Raw genomic sequence first — 20,252 nt, 5'->3', positions numbered from 1 at the left:
CATCACCGCGATCTACACCAACACCTCCGCCATCTTCACCGATATCTCCATCACCTTCCCCCCTCTATCTACAGTGGTCCACTCTCCCGCAACCCTCTGTACCCTCTACTTGAACATGGTGCTTTATGCTTCATATTATTATCCAATGATGTGTTGCCATCCTATGATGTCTGAGTAGATTTTCGTTGTCCTATCGGTGGTTGATGAATTGCTATGATTGATTTAAGTTGCTTGTGGTTATGTTGCTGTCCTTTGGTGCCCATCATATGATTGCGTGTGTGGATCACACCCTAGGGTTAGTTGTATGTTGATAGGACTATGTATTGGAGGGCAAGAGTGACAGAAGCGCCAACCTAGCATAGAGATTGATGCATACGGGATTGAAGGGGGACCAATATATCTTAATGCTATGGTTGGGTTTTACCTTAATGAACATTAGTAGTTGCGGATGCTTGCTAATAGTTCCAATCATAAGTGCATAGAATTCCAAGTCAGGGATGACATGCTAGCAGTGGCCTCTCCCACATAATACTTGCTATCGGTCTAGTAAGGTAGTCAATTGCTTAGGGACAATTTCACAACTCCTACCACCACTTTTCCACACTCGCTATATTTAATTTATTGTTTCTTTATCTAAACAGCCCCTACCTTTTATTTACTTGCTCTTTATTATCTTGCAAACCTATCCAACAACACCTACAAAGTACTTCTAGTTTCATACTTGTTCTAGGTAAAGCGAACGTCAAGCGTGCGTAGAGTTGTATCGGTGGTCGATAGAACTTGAGGGAATATTTATTCTACCTTTAGCTCATCGTTGGGTTCGACACTCTTACTTATTGAAAACTGTTGCGATCCGCTATACTTGTGGGTTATCAGGGTGGCATGGGCCAGAACAAGATTCACGTCCAGGAGTACGGTACACGCCACCAGCATGACTTCTATCTGACACCATATTTGTTGGAGTCCATGCTACTGCAATCTCTTCAACCTCGTCGTTTCTATAACTCAGCCATCACGCGGCGGGCGAGGTGGGGGTTTTCCAATAGTTTTCCTCTACTGCGGTCCCACTTGTAAGGCCAACTCCAACGCACGACCCCAAACGGACCTCCGTTTTTCCCGGATTCTGTCCGTTTGGGTAGGGCAATGGGGTCGTGTCCGGGCCATTTCTCAGATGCGGTGGCCGTGCGCCGAATGCATGGACGCATCCCGGCCGTGTACATTTTTCTTTGCAAACACATATTTTTTTTTTCATTATTGATTTTTTGGTACATGGAAATACATCACCAAAATTTTGACTAGAAAAACAAGAACCACAAGAATACATTTTAGAAGATATCCAACTTCCATAACTGCTCCTGTAAGTTGGATTAGTGCCTTCTCGATGCATTCATTGTTGATCTGCAGAGGCTCGATCCTGGGTGCTTCTTTCTTCTTCGAGTGTAAAGAAGTAGACGTGTCTAACCTCTATTCTATCAACAAGTGCACTAGTCTCATCTCTAGCCTCTATGCTAGCTAAAAGTGCTAGAACATCTACTAAATTGCGCTCTATCAATATATCATTGTACTCTTCTTCCCAATACCAAAACTTGCATCCATTCTACACAATAAAATTTTAAGTTAGCACAACTAGTCTAATCCGAGAGCACAACCGAAGATTTGGTCGAGTTCTTCCTCCTTTTGCCGACATGTGGGACATCCAGCATCCAGGTCGTGTCATGCAAGAAAATAGAGTGGTAGTTGAAGCCATGTGATGTGCATATTGGGTTAAACTGTAAATAGAATCTTACTACTCTTGAGTAACTCCAAAAGCGGCCACCAAAGATCTTTATTGGATTTGTTTTTCATCACCAGCACATCGAGGTGAAAGATGTGCAGGTTTAGTGGGTCCTCTTGCGTTTTCACTGACATGTGGGGGCGCATATGAGCAAATAGACGATGGGCTCTGCGCGTCTGCTGGCTGGCTGAGAAGAGAGATAGAGGAGGGCTGAGCACGGACTCTAGGAAATTTTTTCTACGTAACCAGCACCTCGGAATAGTGGGGTGGCATGGGCCATATCTAGCATTCATGTCTAGCAGTACGGCACACGCCACCCACACGAGTCCCATCCGACACCAATTTTCTTGGAGTATGTGTTATAGCCATCTCTTCTCCCTCCTGTTTTCTCAGCCATCGGGCGGTGGGTGGGGTGGGGGTTTGCCGATAGTCGGTTTGCTCAACTGCGGTCCCACTTGTAAGTGAAAATGCAACACAGCACACATTCCCCCTTGAGCGGCGTGCCAGACCAACTGTGTGGGGGTGCGACGCGAACACGGTAGGCTTTTCCTTTTGAACTTGTAACTTGTAAAATTTGGTTCTGCTCCATGGCGCGACCGATAGATAGAAATAACGATTTTCCCTAGAGTAATGAGAAGTTTGGTTCTGGCACGGTTCATGCATGGAGTACGTAGGAAAATTATGAAGTTGATGTGAAAGGTAAGATAATTACTAGTAGTACCATATACTACTACATGGATTTGACAGAAAGATAAAGATACATACAGATCCATCAACATCATCCTCACGCCCTAGTGCACCGGGTCACCAACCGACGTGTGAGGAGCAGCGGCGCTGGCGGCAAGCTCAACGTGCTTCTGAAAAATGCCGTCCAAGGTTGCCCTGCGGTCCAAGAAGGCCATCGTCCTATCGTCCTCCTCTTGCATGTAGTAGTCCTTGTGGACGATTTGCACGTAGACGTGGGTGATTATGTCGATGGTGTCTTGCTGCACCAGGCGCTGCACGGCGAGCGCGGCCTCGAGGTGGACATTCTCCGGTGCGACGGCGGGCAGTCGCAGGGCCACCAGTGCATAGAAGAGGTTGTCACCATAGAAGCCATTGAGGGTCGCAGGCATCACAGAGCCTGGGCATGTGGGCTGGAGGCGTACGTCAAGGTCGTTCGCGAGCTTCTTGATGATGGTGAACTTGTCGAGGAAGCCGACGAGGACCTCGTCGAACAAGGATACAAAGCTGTCGTCCAAGCGGCCCCTCGCCCTCGCGGCCTCAAGCACTACCTGGAAACGTTCCTCGGTGCCGGGCCACAGGCCGGCGTCGTGGACCATCTGGCACAGCCGGCTGATGCTCGCGCTCATCGCCTCCATGGGTCTAGCTTCTAGTCAACTGATCTTGCAATTGGAGTGATCACTCTTGCCCTTGGGTGCGTAGGTGCGTAGGATTTCGTAGATTGGACTGGCGGGAGCCTTTATATGAGAAGTGCAGACTGCATTGAATTCATGTGCGTGTTGGCCATCTACTCCTCGCCCCTCTACTGCACCTGTCTTTGGCTGTATGATAGGTTGGCCAGCCACCCGTTGGGCCCACGTGTCATACACCCAAAGGCAGGTGCAGTAAGTCAATGAAGCTGTGTCCCCCTCCATGCCCGTGCATGCTTTCAATGACTTGAGACTACCAAACATCACATGCAGTGGTTAGCTCATTGCATGTAATCTTATTAAGTAGCAAAAAGACATTAAGTTATCTCGCTGGTGGGAATAAAACAATACACCATGTATTTATTTACAGAGGGAGTAGTAAATTTTTTGTGACATGCATTACTAGATATTGCTAGTCAAATACTAAATCCAGATGGACGTGGTAGTACTACTAAATCCAGACAGTGGTGCTAGTACTAGTAGTAGTACTACTACCAATGTAGTAGCACTGTACTACCCGTTGGTCAAATTATTATGTGCTACTCCTCACAGTGAAGTGACAAGACCCTACACCGGAGATGACACCTGAGTATAGGCGCCGTGTTCGGCATACCATAGTCAGCCTCACCGTCTGCAGTCACTATCATCATGGCTGTAGACCTAGCCTGCTTACAACTAGCCGTGTTCGACATAATTTCCCATGCGTAGATGCCCGTGCATTACACGGAACACCAAGATTGGGGGGTGGACGGCGCCGGCAGCGGCCATTGCGCCAGATTTTTCCATGGCCTTCTAGATGTGGTGAGGAGGAGACACTAGTAGAAAAAGGGTCAAATGTGAAGCACATTAGTGCCGGTTTGAATTTGAGCCGGCACTAATGTGACCATTAGTGCCGGTTCCAACGGCTAGGCGGGCGGACATCATTAGTACCGGTTCATGCCACGAACCGGTACTAATGAGGCCAGTGTGGTTGTGGTCAGGCTGGGGCCCCCACGAAGACCTTTAGTACCGGTTCATGGCATGAACCGGTACTAGAGTTTCTTATTAAGCTGATTTTTAGTCCCACCTCGCCAAGGGAGAGGCAGTATGAGCGGTTTATAAGCCATGAGTGCAAAGACAATGACGAAGAGGCGCAATGCTCACCTGCACGTTGATTAGCTTCAAGCCTTTTGGAATAGCATAGATTGCACTGAGCTATGTGCAGTGCAGTCTACACTATTCCGAAAGGCTTGAAGCAAATTAACCAGCATTGCACCTCTTTTTTATTTTTAATTACTTATTTGGACTCCGGACTTCTTGTGTGTTCAGTATGCAGCATTCAAAGCGACGTCATCAATTTCCAACATGTTCTGACATCATTTGCCGTTTTTCAGTCATTTACCTAATTGTTTAGAGAGCTAAATGACCGTGAAATTGAAAATCACTACAAAATGAACTGTGAAAATGTTGAAACTTGGCATGGTATCATCATTTCACCCTCATAGCATGTGCGAAAGAGTAGAGAGGGTCACGGCAAAAACTGGACGCACTGCGTGTACAAACTGGACAATCTCTTTTGGAGTATCAGGGTTTCGGACGAGAACTCATCTGTTACATGGGCACTTCAATGTTTTTTAAAATTATTTGAACTCCGGACTTCTTGTGGGTTTAGTATGCAGCATTCAAAGCGACGTCATCAATTTCCAACATGTTCTCACATCATTTGCTGTTTTTCAGTCATTTACCTAATTGTTTAGAGAGCTAAATGACCGTGAAATTGAAAATCACTACAAAATTGTGACGCCCCCGATTTGACCGTACACTAATCATACACGCAAACGTGTACGATCAAGATCAGGGACTCACGGGAAGATATCACAACACAACTCTACAAATAAAATACGTCATACAAGCATCATATTACAAGCCAGGGGCCTCGAGGGCTCGAATACAAGAGCTCGATCATAGACGAGTCAGCGAAAGCAACAATATCTGAGTACAGACATAACTTAAACAAGTTTGCCTTAAGAAGGCTAGCACAAACTGGGATACAGATCGAAAGAGGCGCAGGCCTCCTGCCTGGGATCCTCCTAACTACTCCTGGTCGTCGTCAGCGGGCATCACGTAGTAGTAGGCACCTCCGGTGTAGTAGGAGTCGTCGTCGACGGTGGCGTCTGGCTCCTGGGCTCCAACATCTGGTTGCGACAACCAGGAAGAAAGGAAAGGGGGAAAAAGGGGGAGAAAGCAACCGTGAGTACTCATCCAAAGTACTCGCAAGCAAGGAGCTACACTACATATGTTTGCATTGGTATCAACTGGAATAAGGCTAATATGTGGGCTGGACTGCAGAAAGCTGGAATAAGAGGGGGATAGCTAGTCCTTTCGAAGACTACGCTTCTGGCAGCCTCCGTCTTGCAGCATGTAGAAGAGAGTAGACTGAAGTCCTCCAAGCAGCATCGTATAGCATAATCCTAACCGATGATCCTCCCCTCGTCGCCCTGTGAGAGAGCGACCACCGGTTGTATCTGGCACTTGGAAGGGTGTGTTTTATTAAGTATCCGGTTCTAGTTGTCATAAGGTCAAGGTACAACTCCAAATCGTCCTGTTACCGAAGATCACGGCTATTCGAATAGATTAACTTCCCTGCAGGGGTGCACCACATACCCCAACACGCTCGATCCCATTTGGCCGGACACACTTTCCTGGGTCATGCCCGGCCTCGGAAGATCAACACGTTGCAGCCCCACCTAGACCAACAGAGAGGTCAGCACGCCGGTCTAAACCTAAGCGCCCAGGGGTCTGGGCCCATCGCCCTTAGCACACCTGCACGTTGCGTGGGCGGCCGGAAGCAGACCTAGCCTAGTGGCGTTCCAGTCCAATCCAGCGCGCGCCGCTCCGTCGCTGACGTCAAGAAGGCTTCGGCTGATACCACGACGCCGGGATACCCATAACTACTCCCGCGTAGATGGTTAGTGCGTATAGACCAAATGGCCAGACTCAGATCAAATACCCAGATCTCGTTAAGCGTGTTAAGTATCCGCGAACGCCGACCAGGGCCAGGCCCACCTCTCTCCTAGGTGGTCGGAACCTGTCCTGTCGCTCCGCCTCAAAGATCCACACAGAGGGCCGTTGGGACAAAGGTCCTTTCAGCCCCCAATCCGTGAATCACTCGCGGGGGCTCCACAAGCCGACCCGTCTTTAGTCACCACATGTATCATGTATAAAGCATATAGTATATACCCGTGATCAACTCCCGAGTGATCACGGCCCGATAGTATAGCATGGCAGACGGACAAGGATGTAGGGCCACTGATGAAAATACTAGCATCCTATACTAAGCATTAGGATTGCAGGTAAAGGTAACAACAGTAGTAGCAAGGACAGGCTATGCATCAGTATAGGATTAACGGGAAGCAGTAACATGCTACACTACTCTAATGCAAGCAGTATAGAGAAGAGTAGGCGATATCTGGTGATCAAAGGGGGGGCTTGCCTGGTTGCTCTGGCAAGAGAGAGGGGTCGTCAACAGCGTAGTCGGTCGGGGCACCAGTAGCGGCGTCGGTCTCGGTGTCTAGCGGAAGAAGAGGGGGAAGAAACAATGAATATAATGCAAACAGATGCATAACGATGCATGACAAGACAAGTAACGGCGTTAGAGGTGCCCTAACGCGGTAGTAGGTGATACCGGTGAAGGGGGATGACATCCGTGAAAGTATCCCCGGTGTTTCGCGTTTTCGGGCAGAGGAGCCGGAGGGGGAAAGTTGCGAGTTTGATAGGTTAGGGATGCGTGGCGGACGAACGGGCTGCGTATCCGGGTTCGTCTCGTCGTTCTGAGCAACTTTCATGTTGAAAATATTTTAATCCGAGTTACGGATTAAAAGATATGATTTTCTAAAGATTTTATTAATTTCTGGAATTCAATTAATTAATTATTTAATTCGAAAAATGAATTTATGACATCAGCATGATGTCATGCTGACGTCAGCAGTCAACAGAGTTGACTTGGTCAACCTGACATGCGGGTCCAGTGGGACCCACCTGTCATTCTCTGTTTAGTTTAATTATAGATTAGTTAATCTAATTAGTAATTAGGTTAATCTAATCAGAATTAATTAACTTAATTAATCACTTAATTAATTAATTAATTAACATTTTAATTATTATCTATTTATTTTTAATTTAATTTAATTTTTTTATTATTATTATCATTTTTTTAAATCATTTTGGGCGTGGGCCCCGTTCGTCATTTTTCACATGTTCTGACATCATTTGTTGTTTTTCAGTCATTTACCTAATTGTTTAGAGAGCTAAATGACCGTGAAATTGAAAATCACTACAAAATGAACTGTGAAAATGTTGAAACTTGGCATGGTATCATCATTTCACCCGCATAGCATGTGCGAAAGAGTAGAGAGGGTCACGGCAAAAACTGGATGCACTTCGTGTACAAACTGGACAATCTCTTTCTGAGTATCATGGTTTCGGACGAGAACTCATCTGTTACATGGGCACTCCAATGTTTTTTAAACTTATTTGAACTCCGGACTTCTTTTGCGTTCAGTATGCAGCATTCAAAGTGACGTCATCAATTTCCAACATGTTCTGACATCATTTGTTGTTTTTCAGTCATTTACCTAATTGTTTAGAGAGCTAAATGACCGTGAAATTCAAAATCACTACAAAATGAACTGTGAAAATATTGAAACTTGGCATGGTATCATCATTTCACCTGCATAGCATGTGCGAAAGAGTAGAGAGGGTCACGGCAAAAACTGGATGCACTTCGTGTACAAACTGGACAATCTCTTTCGGAGTATCAGGGTTTCAGACGAGAACTCATCTGTTACATGGGCACTTCAATGTTTTTTAAACTTATATGGACTCCGGACTTCTTGTGTATTCAGTATGCATCATTCAAAGCGACGTCATCAATTTCCAACATGTTCTGACATCATTTGTTGTTTTTCAGTCATTTACCTAATTGTTTAGAGAGCTAAATGACCGTGAAATTGAAAATCACTACAAAATGAACTGTGAAAATGTTGAAACTTGGCATGGTATCATCATTTCACCCGCATAGCATGTGCGAAAGAGTAGAGAGGGTCACGGCAAAAACTGGACGCACTTCGTGTACAAACTGGACAATCTCTTTCGGAGTATCATGGTTTCGGACGAGAACTCATCTGTTACATGGGCACTCCAATGTTTTTTAAACTTATTTGAACTCTGGACTTCTTTTGCGTTCAGTATGCAGCATTCAAAGCGACGTCATCAATTTCCAACATGTTCTGACATCATTTGTTGTTTTTCAGTCATTTACCTAATTGTTTAGAGAGCTAAATGACCGTGAAATTCAAATCACTACAAAATGAACTGTGAAAATATTGAAACTTGGCATGGTATCATCATTTCACCTGCATAGCATGTGCGAAAGAGTAGAGAGGGTCACGGCAAAAACTGGACGCACTTCGTGTACAAACTGGACAATCTCTTTCGGAGTATCAGGGTTTCAGACGAGAACTCATCTGTTACATGGGCACTTCAATGTTTTTTAAACTTATATGGACTCCGGACTTCTTGTGTATTCAGTATGCAGCATTGAAAGCCACGCCATCAACTTTCAACCATCAACTTGGCATGGTATATAAAAATAAATGAATAGAAGAAAATAAAAAAGCAGAAAAGAAAAAATAGCAGAAAAGAAAAAAACTATATAAAAAACTACTCAGAAATAAATAGAAGAAAATAAATATAGCAGAAAAGAAAAAAACTACTCAGAAATAAATAGAAGAAAAAATAAAGCAGAAAAGAAAAAAACTATATATAAAAATTTGGGGCGCTGCCCTATGGGCCTGCTAGACCACGGGCGTGCAATTTCAGGCCCACAAGGCCCAGCAGACTCACAGGGCAGCGCGCCGTAGTTAGGCTCAGAAGCCTGCTTTATAGAGGAGTTCGAAAGGGCAGCCGCGGCTGGGTTTATAAACCAGTGCGGCTGCCCTTCGCCCGGCGAGGTGGGACTAAACTTTGTGCACCGCGGGTGGCAGCGCACAACCTTTAGTACCGGTTGGTGGCTCCAACCGGTACTAAAGGTTGCTCTTCCCACCTCTTGGCCTGGCCAAAGTTGGCCTTTAGTACCGGTTGGTGGCTCCAACCGGTACTAAAGGCCCATCCTATATAAGAAAAGACTTCAAAAAATTCAGTTTCTCATCTGCTTCTTCTCCTCTGTCCCGTCGCCCGCCGCCCCCGTCGCTGCCCCCTTCGACGCCCCCATCGCCCCTCGTCGACGCCCCCATCGCCGCCCCGTCCCCGTCCTTGTCCCCGTCGTCGCCGCCCTGGCCGTCCCCGTCCCCGTCGCCGCGCCCCGCCCCGTCATCGCGTCATCCCCGCCCGGCCCGTCCCCGTCCCCGTTGTCGCCGCCCCGTCCCCATCCTCGTCGTTACCATCCCCGTCGGCGCCGCCCGTCGCCGCCCCCGTCTCCTCGCCTCGCCGGTGAGATCCTGCCCCGGCCGCCATGTCCACACACACACATTGTTTTTTAGTATTTTAGTTATAAATTTTAGTTATAGAAATTTTTTTGTTTTTTATTTATAGAAATGTTAGAAATTTTTCTGTTTTTAGTTATAGAAATATTAGAAATGTCAGTTATATATAAATGTCAGTTATATATAAATGTTTTTTATATAAATGAATTACCTAGATAATAATGTTAGAATGTTAATGTTAGATGAATTAGATAGAGAAGTTAAATATTAATGTCAATTGTTAGATGAATTAGATAGAGAAGTTAAATATTAATGTCAATTGTTAGATAATTAGCTAGATATTAATTAATTAGGTATATGAGATTATTTGAACTAGTTGAATTAATATAACTAGTTTATTTTTAGTAAATGCTTAGTTGAACTAGCTAGTTGAATTAGTACTAGTTTATTTTTAGTAAGAAAATTTAGGTATATGAGATTTGATGATCTAATTAAAATATTACTATATATAGCTACTTTATATATTTTAGTAAGAAAATTAATAGAACTAGTTTATTTTTAGTAAGTTCTTAGTTGAATTAGTTGAATTAATAGAACTAGTTATTTTTAGTAAGAAAATTTAGGTATATGAGATTTGATGATCTAATCAAAATATTACTATATGGAACTACCTACTTTATTTTAGTAAGAAATTAATAGAACTAGTTTATTTTTAGTAAATGCTTAGTTGAATTAATAGAACTAGTTTATTTAGTTGAATTAATAGAACTAGTAAGTGTTTAATGTTTCACCTATATATGAACATATGTTAGATATTAATGTCAAATGTTAGATGAATTAGATACAAATTATATGTTAGATATATATTTAATTTAGTTATATGAGATTTCATTATCTATTAACATTTTATTATATAGAACTAGCTACCTTATTTTTAGTAAGAAAATTAATAGAACTAGTTTAGTTGAATTAGTTGAATTAATTAGTTGAACTAGTTAGTTGAATTAGTTGAGCTACTTTATTTAGGTATATTTTTCGTAAGTGCTTAGTTGAATTAGTTCAATTAATTAGTTGAACTAGTTGAATTAACAGAATTAGTTGAATTAATAGAACTAATAAGTGTTTAATGTTTCACCTATGAACATAGGAATGTCGTCTGACGACGAACACGATTTCATTATGTGCGAATACTGCGAAGACCAGCGTGGCCTGTGCGGCAGAAATTTTCTAGTTGATGATAGACGCTTCAGCATCAAGCTGGATGAGAACTTCGAAGTGGATACAGTAAGTCACAACGACAAGTCTTTTTTCGTAATTAAGCATGACTTATGCTTCATTTGCTTCAACTTTTAATTTTAATTTTTCACTATTCTACTAGCGTATCCCCTGCCATGCAAGAATTTTTGTCTTGGATAAGATAGGTTTCAGTCCTAACGAAACTATGGAGGTAAAAAGAGTTTACTTGAAGACCGAGCATGGTTATACCTTCAACGTCAAATTATACAATGCAGACACATACACCTATTTTGAATGCAAAACTTGGCAAGCACTATGCAAGGCTTATGCATTTGAGCCTGATATGGTTATCACCTTTGATATTCGTCCGGAAGATGATATTGAAGGTAACAGAGACATCTGGGTCGATGTGCAGACGCCTCCAGTTCTACCATTATGTGAGTTTCTCAACCATATTTATGTCTTCGATATGAGATTATTTGAACCAGTTGAATAATTAATAGATCTCAATTTATATTGACAGCTTATTTCCAATCAAGCAAACATGTCCGGCGCTTGGTAGACAGGACCGTCCACTGCCCCGGGGCTGAACTAAACTGCGAGGAGACAAGTCATTATGTTTCATGGCTTGAGGATCTTGATGCTGTCAAGACAAAAAAATTTCCTGCACTTAGAAATGTTAGTACTCAAAACGTGCGACCAATAGTGTTCGTACTGAACTATGGTCACATATATTTAGGAAAGATGGCAAGATTTCTACTATTTCTCCTCAGTGCATCTTTTGCATACATTATTTTTTAAGCTAAACTTCATTGCTAAGTATGTTACTATACGATGTTCTTCAACAGGGACTCCCAATGAATGTTGTGCCTGATTGGATCGAGACTAAAGGTACCATGAATATTGTTAGCTTACGGCCAAGATATCCTACAATGCACTTTAGTGCATTCAGGATTTCTAATAGCGAGGAATGCTTAATAGTAAAAGACTGGAGCAAAATTGTGAACGATCACAGAGAAGTACTAGGGAGTAGCAATCAGAAGCGCAACCCACGATTAGGAGACAGGTTCATCTGCATGCTCCAATATGATGAATCAGGAAAGCTATACATGTTCTATGCTATTTTACCTGAGAGAGAGCAGCAGGAGTGATTAATTAGCTAGTTCATGCTCTTAGTACTTGTCCTCTCATGTCCGTGTTCTTCGTCCTGAACTTAATCTCAAAGAGTGATTTGCTTTTGTGGTGTTATGAACCCTTATAATATCATTACCATGTTGAACTCGATGATATCTTTGCTTCTGGTACAAGTGAATGTTTCTTCTTTAAGCTAGTGTTGGTGGTGATTAGATAGCGGTAATGATTATATGACGATTAAGTAGTGGTAATGAGACGACTATTATATGATGATTTTTAGCTAGCTATGAAAACTGTTGTTGGTGATGATATATATGATGCAAGAGTTTTTATATTAATATGATGATGATGATGATGAGTTATTATATCATTTATGAAAGAAACTGCATATTAGTTTCAACTGGATGGATTCTAGCTAAGTGATCAAGTATATGCCATATCCATATTACCTCGATCACTTAATTAGGTGATCAAGTATATATAATATGGATATGACATATACTTGATGACTTAGCTAGGATCCACATGCATCCAGTCAAACTAATCTGCGGTACATTCACCTAATGATTTAACAACTCATTATAATGTAAAACAATCACTAAATTAAATTGAAAACACAAAATTAAAGTAAAAATAAAAAATAAAACCAAAACGCACCCAAACATTTAGTACCGGTTGGTGTTACCAACCGGTACTAATGTCCTACGCGCCCACGGAGCTGGCTTGTGCCACGTGGTTGCCCTTTAGCACCGGTTCGTGCTGAACCGGTACTAAAGGGGGGCCCTTTAGTGCCCACACTTTAGTGCCGGTTACCGAACCGGCACTAAAGGGCCTTACGAACCGGTGCTATTGCCTGGTTCTGCACTAGTGAGATAAGGCTGATTGTGAGGGACAAGGAGTTGTTTGTAAATAGGGAACAAGTGCGGGCATCTTTTTGCAAAACTGGAGAAGTTTGGTTTGTATGCGTCAGATATAGATCCGACGGTTGTTGAAATATGGAAGGCACAACATCATCACCAACTCAGGACCTGTTTGATTCGCAGGATTTTGAAAACGCAGGAATAGGGCACGGCAATATTACAAGTTTCAAACTGATATTACAAATGTTAGGAGTAATGTTGCACCTACAAAGAGGGAATTACTAGGAATTTTACGTAAGAACTTTCGTTACTTTAGGTGGATGCAGCATTATCATACAAACTAAAATCCACCGCCCTAACAAGTCACTAATGGGCAAATAAGTTTTTGAGTCTCTGGCCACCTGATGTTTCAAAAACAAATTCAACTTCTGTGGAGACTTTGTCATTTAGGCTTAGACGCTTGCGGTGATCAGCACGCCATTCATTATTGCGCCAGAGAACGCCAAACCTCATTACCTTGAGCACACTTGCCTCCAGAATAGAGAACCTGGCCAATTTAATCTCAGATGTGCTGCCTCGGTAGTCGATCAAATCAATTTCTGTAAGATGGAGATCAAGGCATTCGATGAGATTGTTATAGTGCAGCACATTTTTCACTTTCGGGTCTTTTTTTATCTGCAAAAGAAGAGAACATATTAGAGCAGCTGGTTGTATAAGATTGCTGTGTCATCAAGAGGTACCAATACCATTCGCTCATACGTTAGGGTTGGCTAGCCAGTGATATTTTTTTTACTCTCTCTCTCTCTCTGTCTTTCTCTTTCCTCTCATTTACCTAGGAGTACGTGAAGAGCTTGGGAATTTGTTGCCTTCCACTATGTGGCCGATGCCATATTTCGCAAAAGTATGCCACATAATACGCATCGATGTCAAATCAAAAGATTTTGGCACCGCTCTCGCGATGTGAGAGAGTTGGCACCGCTGTGCACACAGATCCACATGTATAAACAAATCAATCAAACCAACTACACCAGCCTCTCACTCTCCCAAACAAGTGTTTTTTTATTGCCTCAGTCCTATTTCTCTCCCATGCAAGTGCTTTTTCATTGCGTGAGTTATTAATTTGGCACCGGAGCAAAGTAGGTGATCCAGATTGGGGCACCAGGTGAGCAATGGAGGGGCATCGATGCCAAATGCATCACAAGTGAATTTGGCACGTGTTTTGCCCTACATAGTGGAGGGCCGTTATAGCCCACTTTTGTACTACCTCTTATTTAGTATAAAATTTTGACCATAGATTTACGTAAGAAAATGCCAATGCATGTCACTAAAAATTATACCATTTGAAATTATGTTCAAATACAATCCAACGATATAGTTCTTAGTGACATGCATTAACATTTTGTCAGTTAAATCTATGGTCAAATTTTGATACTAAAAATAGGAAGAGTAAACCAGGACGGAGGTAGTACTTGCTCTTAGGGTAACCATATAGTTACTGGAGTAGTCTAAGTTACTTTCCACTATGACTAGCCTAGGCTACTATAGTAGTACAACAACAAAACGATGCAGGTGATCACGTGAGAAAAAATACTAAAAACATTTCTTTCGGTGCAATGCATAGATGCAGTTTTGAACACTACACTTGTCATCGTAATTTGGGAGAATTACGAAAAATTTGAGCTACGTTTTGATTACCGTTTACTAATAGGAAAGAAGTTTCACCTCGATGAGTAGCTTCTCCATGCACGGAAAGCATGTAAGGAATCCAACAACTTGATCCAGATTGGGGCCGATAGATTTTATTGCCAAAATCTTCACTATGCGCATAGACAGGGTCAAGCTTGTGGGAATCATTTTCTGGAAGACGGTCGTAAATGCATCAAGAAGAAATTTAAAAATGTGAATTTCAAGAAGACGGAGAAGAAGATGAGTGTTGTACCTGAACGATTACGGATCCAATAAAGAGTTCGGAGAATTTGGCAGACGAGTGCACCAACGCTGTCAATTTTAGCGCGTCAATGACCCTGATTTTTGTTGGACCTTCTAGATCCGATACAAGCAATCTCTCAAGGAAAGGCGCATTCTCAATGACCATAACGTGGAACAGCTGGAGTGATCTCTTCCCAATTGATGTCTTGTTGCGGGGCCAGCAAGACACATAAATCCATCAAAGATTCGTCGAGGCGATGTGGAGGCTAATGAACCTGTGGATCTGCTCAAGATGAAGGTACTCGAGCGCAGTAGAGCTGCGGAGCAGGTGCTCCATAGCCTTCTTCGAGATGACAAGGTCGAAGAGGTCGAGCTGCTTGAGTTGAGGGAGAAGAAGGGCGGGCGCGGCATTAATCTGGGGAAGATAGCAGGAGCTGAAGCTGGCGTGGCGCGGCGTTGGCGCGAGGCGGAGCGCGGACGGCGGCAGAGAGCGACATCGTCCAGCTTCAAAGATGAGCTCCTCGAGCTGATCTAGGGCGGGGGATAAGAACCACTCGTCGAACTTGGGTTAGACCTTGCAGTTGGTACTGAACATGCGGATGTCAAGGCGTCTGGCTGGCCCAGGGTGTGATGAAAGGATCTTGGAGACTACGGCCATGTGTTTGCAATCCCCATCGCAGAGGCAGCTGTCGACGGTGAGGTTGAGGGGGACATGGCGCCAGAGGGGGCGCCACCGCCGGGAGAGTAGGGCGGTCCGCACAGCAGATTTGGTGGGGAGGAGGCCGATGATGACGAGCAGCATGTCGTCGGGGAGGTTGCTTATGAAGTCCAGGCTCGCCGGATGTGGTTTTGGCTTGAGCCGCCTCCGCTTGTTGGCTGCCTCGCCGTCCATCTCAACCGGCGGCGACGCCGGTGTACACGTGTGCTGGTGTGTGTTGTGTGCTGGGTGTGTGCGAGTGCGTCCTTCTGTGCATGCCACCGCGCAGTGGTGAATTGTGCGCGAGTGCGTCCTCCACGCAGAAGAAGTGTGTCCTCAATGTGCCCTCAATTTACTAGCGTGTGGGGTGCTACCCCGAGTGGTTTCAACTTTGTTTACTTCACCGTGTGTCAGATGGGCCTCTAGTTTACTTATTTTCACCCGCTGCCACATGGGTCAGCACACGAAGATACAGAACACGAGCTAACAAGGCAGCATGTGGACTGGTTGACCGATCAACTAAACAATATACGGAGCTATACGCTGACACAGTGAGCGTGTAATCCGTTGGTATAGAGTGTTCGTATGAGAAGGGAGACCCGTGAAAGATAGCAGAGAGAGAGAGAGAGAAGAGGAACTCCCTCCGTTCGATAATGTAATTCCAACATCTATTTATATATAAAAAGTGCTTGACGACCTAACCAAAGAAAAGAAAATTACGCTAGAAATTACCACAAAAAATAGAAACATCTAACCGTTAATTTAATAGGTAGAAGACTTTATTACCATTAGATTAGATTCTACTTGAAAATTACTCATCATTGCCATTATAATGTAGCAAATCGTCCCTTTTTACGCTAGAAATTACCACAAAAATTAGAACATCTAACCATTAATTTAATAGGTAGAAAACTTTATCACGTTAGATTAGATTCAACTTGAAAATTACCCACCATTGCCATTATAATGTAGCAAATCATCCCTTTCCCCATCTCTTATCTTTTTTCCCTCTAGAAAATCATATCCGGTGAACAACCAAACGAGAAGAAACGAGCTAAAAAAAGATCACAACAAACCCTAGCTTGGCTACGCCATCCTCATGGCCATTGGATTGGCGGCTTTCAGGCGAAGACCAAGCGCAGATAGGGCTAAAAGGCACATGTCGCCTCCTTCGAGGTGGCTCCCTTTACCAATATGTAGCATGCATGAGCAGTGGCCAAGAGCAAGGTATGTACGTTGATGGATTCTTCCCAAATATCCAACCCTACAATGATCAATTGCATGCATGCCGTTTTGTCTTTTTGCCATCTCCTATACGCTGGTCTCACAGACCATTTTTTGATCTGTCCCGTGTTCTTTACACAAATCACACAATCAATCTCACGATCTCATAAACAAAACTCACCATAGGTTCGATTCATACCATCACAAGCAACCCTCCAAATTTTTACTTGCCGTTCTTGCCGATGATGTACTATTATTCCAAATCAATATACATCACCATGATGGCTTTCCCTAAAAAAGAACTCTCACGAGCGAGTGCCCCAATCTCCACGATTGTGCCATCCTCCTCGATTGTGCCATCGGCTCCATCAGGTTTTCCTAAAAAAGAGCTCTAAAAAAAGAACTCTCACGAGCGAGTGCCCCAATCTTCTCAATTGTGTGCGGACGATTCCATCAGGTGAGCAGATCACCTCCAGCAGCTGGACCATCTGCAGAGATCATATAGAACTGACATAAAGTTCAATATTTTCTTAAAAGTAAGAGCAGAAATGGCAGAACAACTAATGTCTTCAATTCAAGGTATGACAACACAATCAAAAGCTTTTAATTCATGTAAAATGGCTTTTTAAACTTCTCATAAGTTCCCCTTGTGGATTTTCAGTCATTGTTGTACATCAACTTCTCATCCTCAATTGCAATCTTATCTTATTCTTAGATTTCAATATTTCTTAACAGCAATAACATAATCAGTAGTATAATGCACGTCTTCAATTCAAGGTGTGACAACACAATCAAATGCTTTTAGTTCGTAAAGAGGTGGAAGAAAGAACTACATGCACAATATCAGATTGTACAACTCCATGTTCGCTTTCACATCAATGGGAGGAGAGGTAGACACAGAAAAAATGGTCCCATGCCTTATGTATTTGGAATGAATGGCCAAAAATATCACAGATAGGTACTCTACTACCTGAAGGTAAAGACAAACCACGCACGGCGTAGTTGCACACCTATGCCACTACAAATGAGGTAAGAATCAGAGTTGACGCGTCAACATCAGAAGATAAAAGGGAATCAACAGATCCTCCCATTGTCAAGGACCTTAAAAATATATTGGATAAAGATAGACTAGCAAAAACACTCAGAATGGTAAGGGATAAATTCGAAGGTGACTATCCACGTGAGATTAACACGACATGGCATACCATCTGCAACTGAAGTACCAGACTTGAACTATCACAATGTGAGATTAGCACGACATGACATGCCATCTGCAACTGAAGTAGCAGCCTTGATTGTCAGTGATACAACAGAGAATGGAAAAGTACATGATATCATTGTTCAGTACAAAGACATGAGACCAAGAAGAATATCGGAGAACCATTCAAAATTCATGGTTGTGCAGTATCCATTGTTATTCCACTACGGAGAAGATGGGTATAGAGGAAATATACATTGCACAATAAAAGAAGGTGCAAAATGCAAGAGAAATCATGTAAACACTTGCTGGTGTGTGAAAAGCTTAAATTGCAGTTCAATATGGATTCCTTTGCAGGCATTTTGCAGTAGTGCAGTACAAATAGACTGCATGAAAAGACATAAAGGAAACCTAAGAACGCAATTATATGCTGGCTTGCAAGACACAATAGACCGAGGAGATGCAAGGGCTGCCCAGGTATGAAGGACAATACTATTGTCGTGTGCCATCCAGCTTCACAGATAGCCCAAGATACAAAGCATAAAACTAATAAGATGCTATGGCAATATGTCGATGGGCTGGATACACAGACCTATTTGTGACATTCAATCTTTGCTACAGAAAGTAGGCATAGCAGCATCATGAAGACCTGATATTGTTGACCGGGTGATCTACATAAAGATCAAAGTGTTCAAGAGAAATATAAGAGAAAGGTTATACTTTGGAAACGCACTCGCAAGTAATACCCTACCCACTTGATCACACATGTTATTTTCTTTTGTATAGCAAATGAACTAACAGCGAGAATGATGTGGTCAAGAACATAGTCTTCACAGAAATATCCTCAAGGTAGGAACTAAAAACGCACTTACACATGCTACTAGCCCTGTTTTTTCTATGCTAACATGATACTCCTATGATGGAACATAACCATAAGAAGATGGAACTAAACTGATTTTTCTATGCTAACATGATATGACGGCGGATATGATCTAATACTCCCAGAATTATTGAAACATGCATCAACATTCGATGGAAATAGCTCAATAATACCAATTGTCGGTGCTATATATATTTTTTGATATTTGAAAATTATTCTACTGAACATGACAGTAGTTACAGCATCCACGGATCATTATAGTTAATATGTAAAATTAAATGGCACCTACTTTCATATTCACTTACTAAAATAATTCTATCTTTGGGAAATCGTAAAATTATAACAAATTAACTAATTACATATTAAATCTGTTGAAAAGAATGGGAGCAGGGGGCCAAACATTGTCGATGCCAGTCCCAAGTACTAAAAAAAGTGGAGGGGGCATAGATAAATTTACACCTTTCAGTAACAAGTTGTACCCGAAAGCACATTGTACTCCTATTAGTTTAGCCATACACATGCAAAGAAATGATAAGGACCAAGAAAAAAATATATGATAAATGCATGAAAATGGAGAAGTGAGGACCTACAGGTGGAAGAATGAGCCGCCGAAATCAGGCTACCTCTATCGAGGAGCAAGACGACCTGCTGGGCTGTCTTGCTCGGGGACAACCACGATACGATGTGGATCCAAGCTCGCTGTAGCAGACGAGATCCACACCCATGTCGCCTCGAAGGACGGCGACGACAACGGCACTGTCAAGATCGACAAGCTCGCCTCCTCCATTGTGCAGCTTCTCGTCGAGCCCTGCTACCTCTCCGCCGCCGTTGACCAGCATAAGAGATTGAGGAGGCATACATCGGGGAAAACCAGGCGCCGTAGATGGTCACGCCGTCGCCGCACCAGTGAGCCGAGCTGCAAAGGTGCGTGCAGTTGAGGACGAGCAAGATCACGGCAAGGAATCAAGAGGGGAAACTAAGGTTTATTCAGAATTGAATCTGCAGCGCTCGGGTGGAAGCAATTTTGGTACGAGGGGATAGAAGGAGATGAAAGGATCAGGCAAGAGCCACGTCTAATGGTCGGAGAGTGTGAGGTTCTCTTTTTTCTTCTTTTTTTTGACAATTGTGTGACAGGTTCCCTTTGTTTTGAGGAAGTGTGTGAAGGTGTGAGTGTGAGGGATTCAACGACAAAAAAATGTGTGCGGGCTGTGTACATCTGTGTCATCCTGTTCGGCTTCCATAAGAAAAGAAAAAAAAACCCTAAAAACATTTCCGAAAATAACACAAAGATTTCCTACCAATCAACTACGATTTCGAAAACAACACAAAGATTTCCCACTAATCGACTATGATCGCGTACAGGTGGAATTCACATACGTGTGTGCTCCAACATAAATTATACTCCCTTTGTAAAGAAATATAAGAGCATTTAGATCACTATGCTAGA

General features: G+C 43.0%; 1 protein-coding gene across 21 annotated transcripts; it reads right to left on the bottom strand.

The window, feature by feature from the left end:
• Window positions 1-16,735: 16,735 nt before the first annotated feature.
• LOC125518348 lies at window positions 16,736-19,996 on the bottom strand. Of its 21 annotated transcripts, none has more exons than XR_007287970.1 (4): window positions 19,429-19,969; window positions 18,518-18,596; window positions 17,933-18,004; window positions 16,736-17,215 (listed from the first exon to the last, which is right to left on the bottom strand). XR_007287970.1 is itself a non-coding variant. In XM_048683220.1 (3 exons), the coding sequence occupies exons 1-3, from the start codon at window positions 19,660-19,662 to the stop codon at window positions 17,181-17,183; spliced, it is 360 nt and encodes a 119-aa protein (XP_048539177.1). In that variant the 5' UTR covers window positions 19,663-19,966; the 3' UTR covers window positions 16,875-17,180. The 21 variants fall into 21 exon arrangements, 3 of the variants coding, with proteins under 3 accessions (XP_048539177.1, XP_048539175.1, XP_048539178.1); XR_007287966.1 differs by having other exon boundaries at window positions 16,736-17,234; window positions 19,396-19,966; XR_007287963.1 differs by having other exon boundaries at window positions 19,396-19,965.
• Window positions 19,997-20,252: the final 256 nt, after the last annotated feature.

The sequence above is a fragment of the Triticum urartu genome, chromosome 7 (assembly GCF_003073215.2).
Source record: "Triticum urartu cultivar G1812 chromosome 7, Tu2.1, whole genome shotgun sequence".
NCBI lineage: Eukaryota > Viridiplantae > Streptophyta > Magnoliopsida > Poales > Poaceae > Triticum > Triticum urartu.
The sequence above is the reverse complement of the archived record's forward strand: the minus strand, read 5'-3'. Positions and strand labels throughout refer to the sequence as shown.

Excerpts from the sequence above, each read along its gene's own strand:
- LOC125518348 (XM_048683218.1), bottom strand. The coding sequence starts at position 19,662 with ATGCCTCCTCAATCTCTTATGCTGGTCAACGGCGGCGGAGAGGTAGCA. Across the intron at positions 18,005-19,428 it reads CGTCTTGCTCCTCGATAGAG|TTGCAGATGGCATGTCATGT; the intron begins GTAGCCTGATTT and ends CTGCTACTTCAG. Across the intron at positions 17,216-17,932 it reads TGGTACTTCAGTTGCAGATG|ATGGTCCAGCTGCTGGAGGT; the intron begins GTATGCCATGTC and ends TGATCTCTGCAG.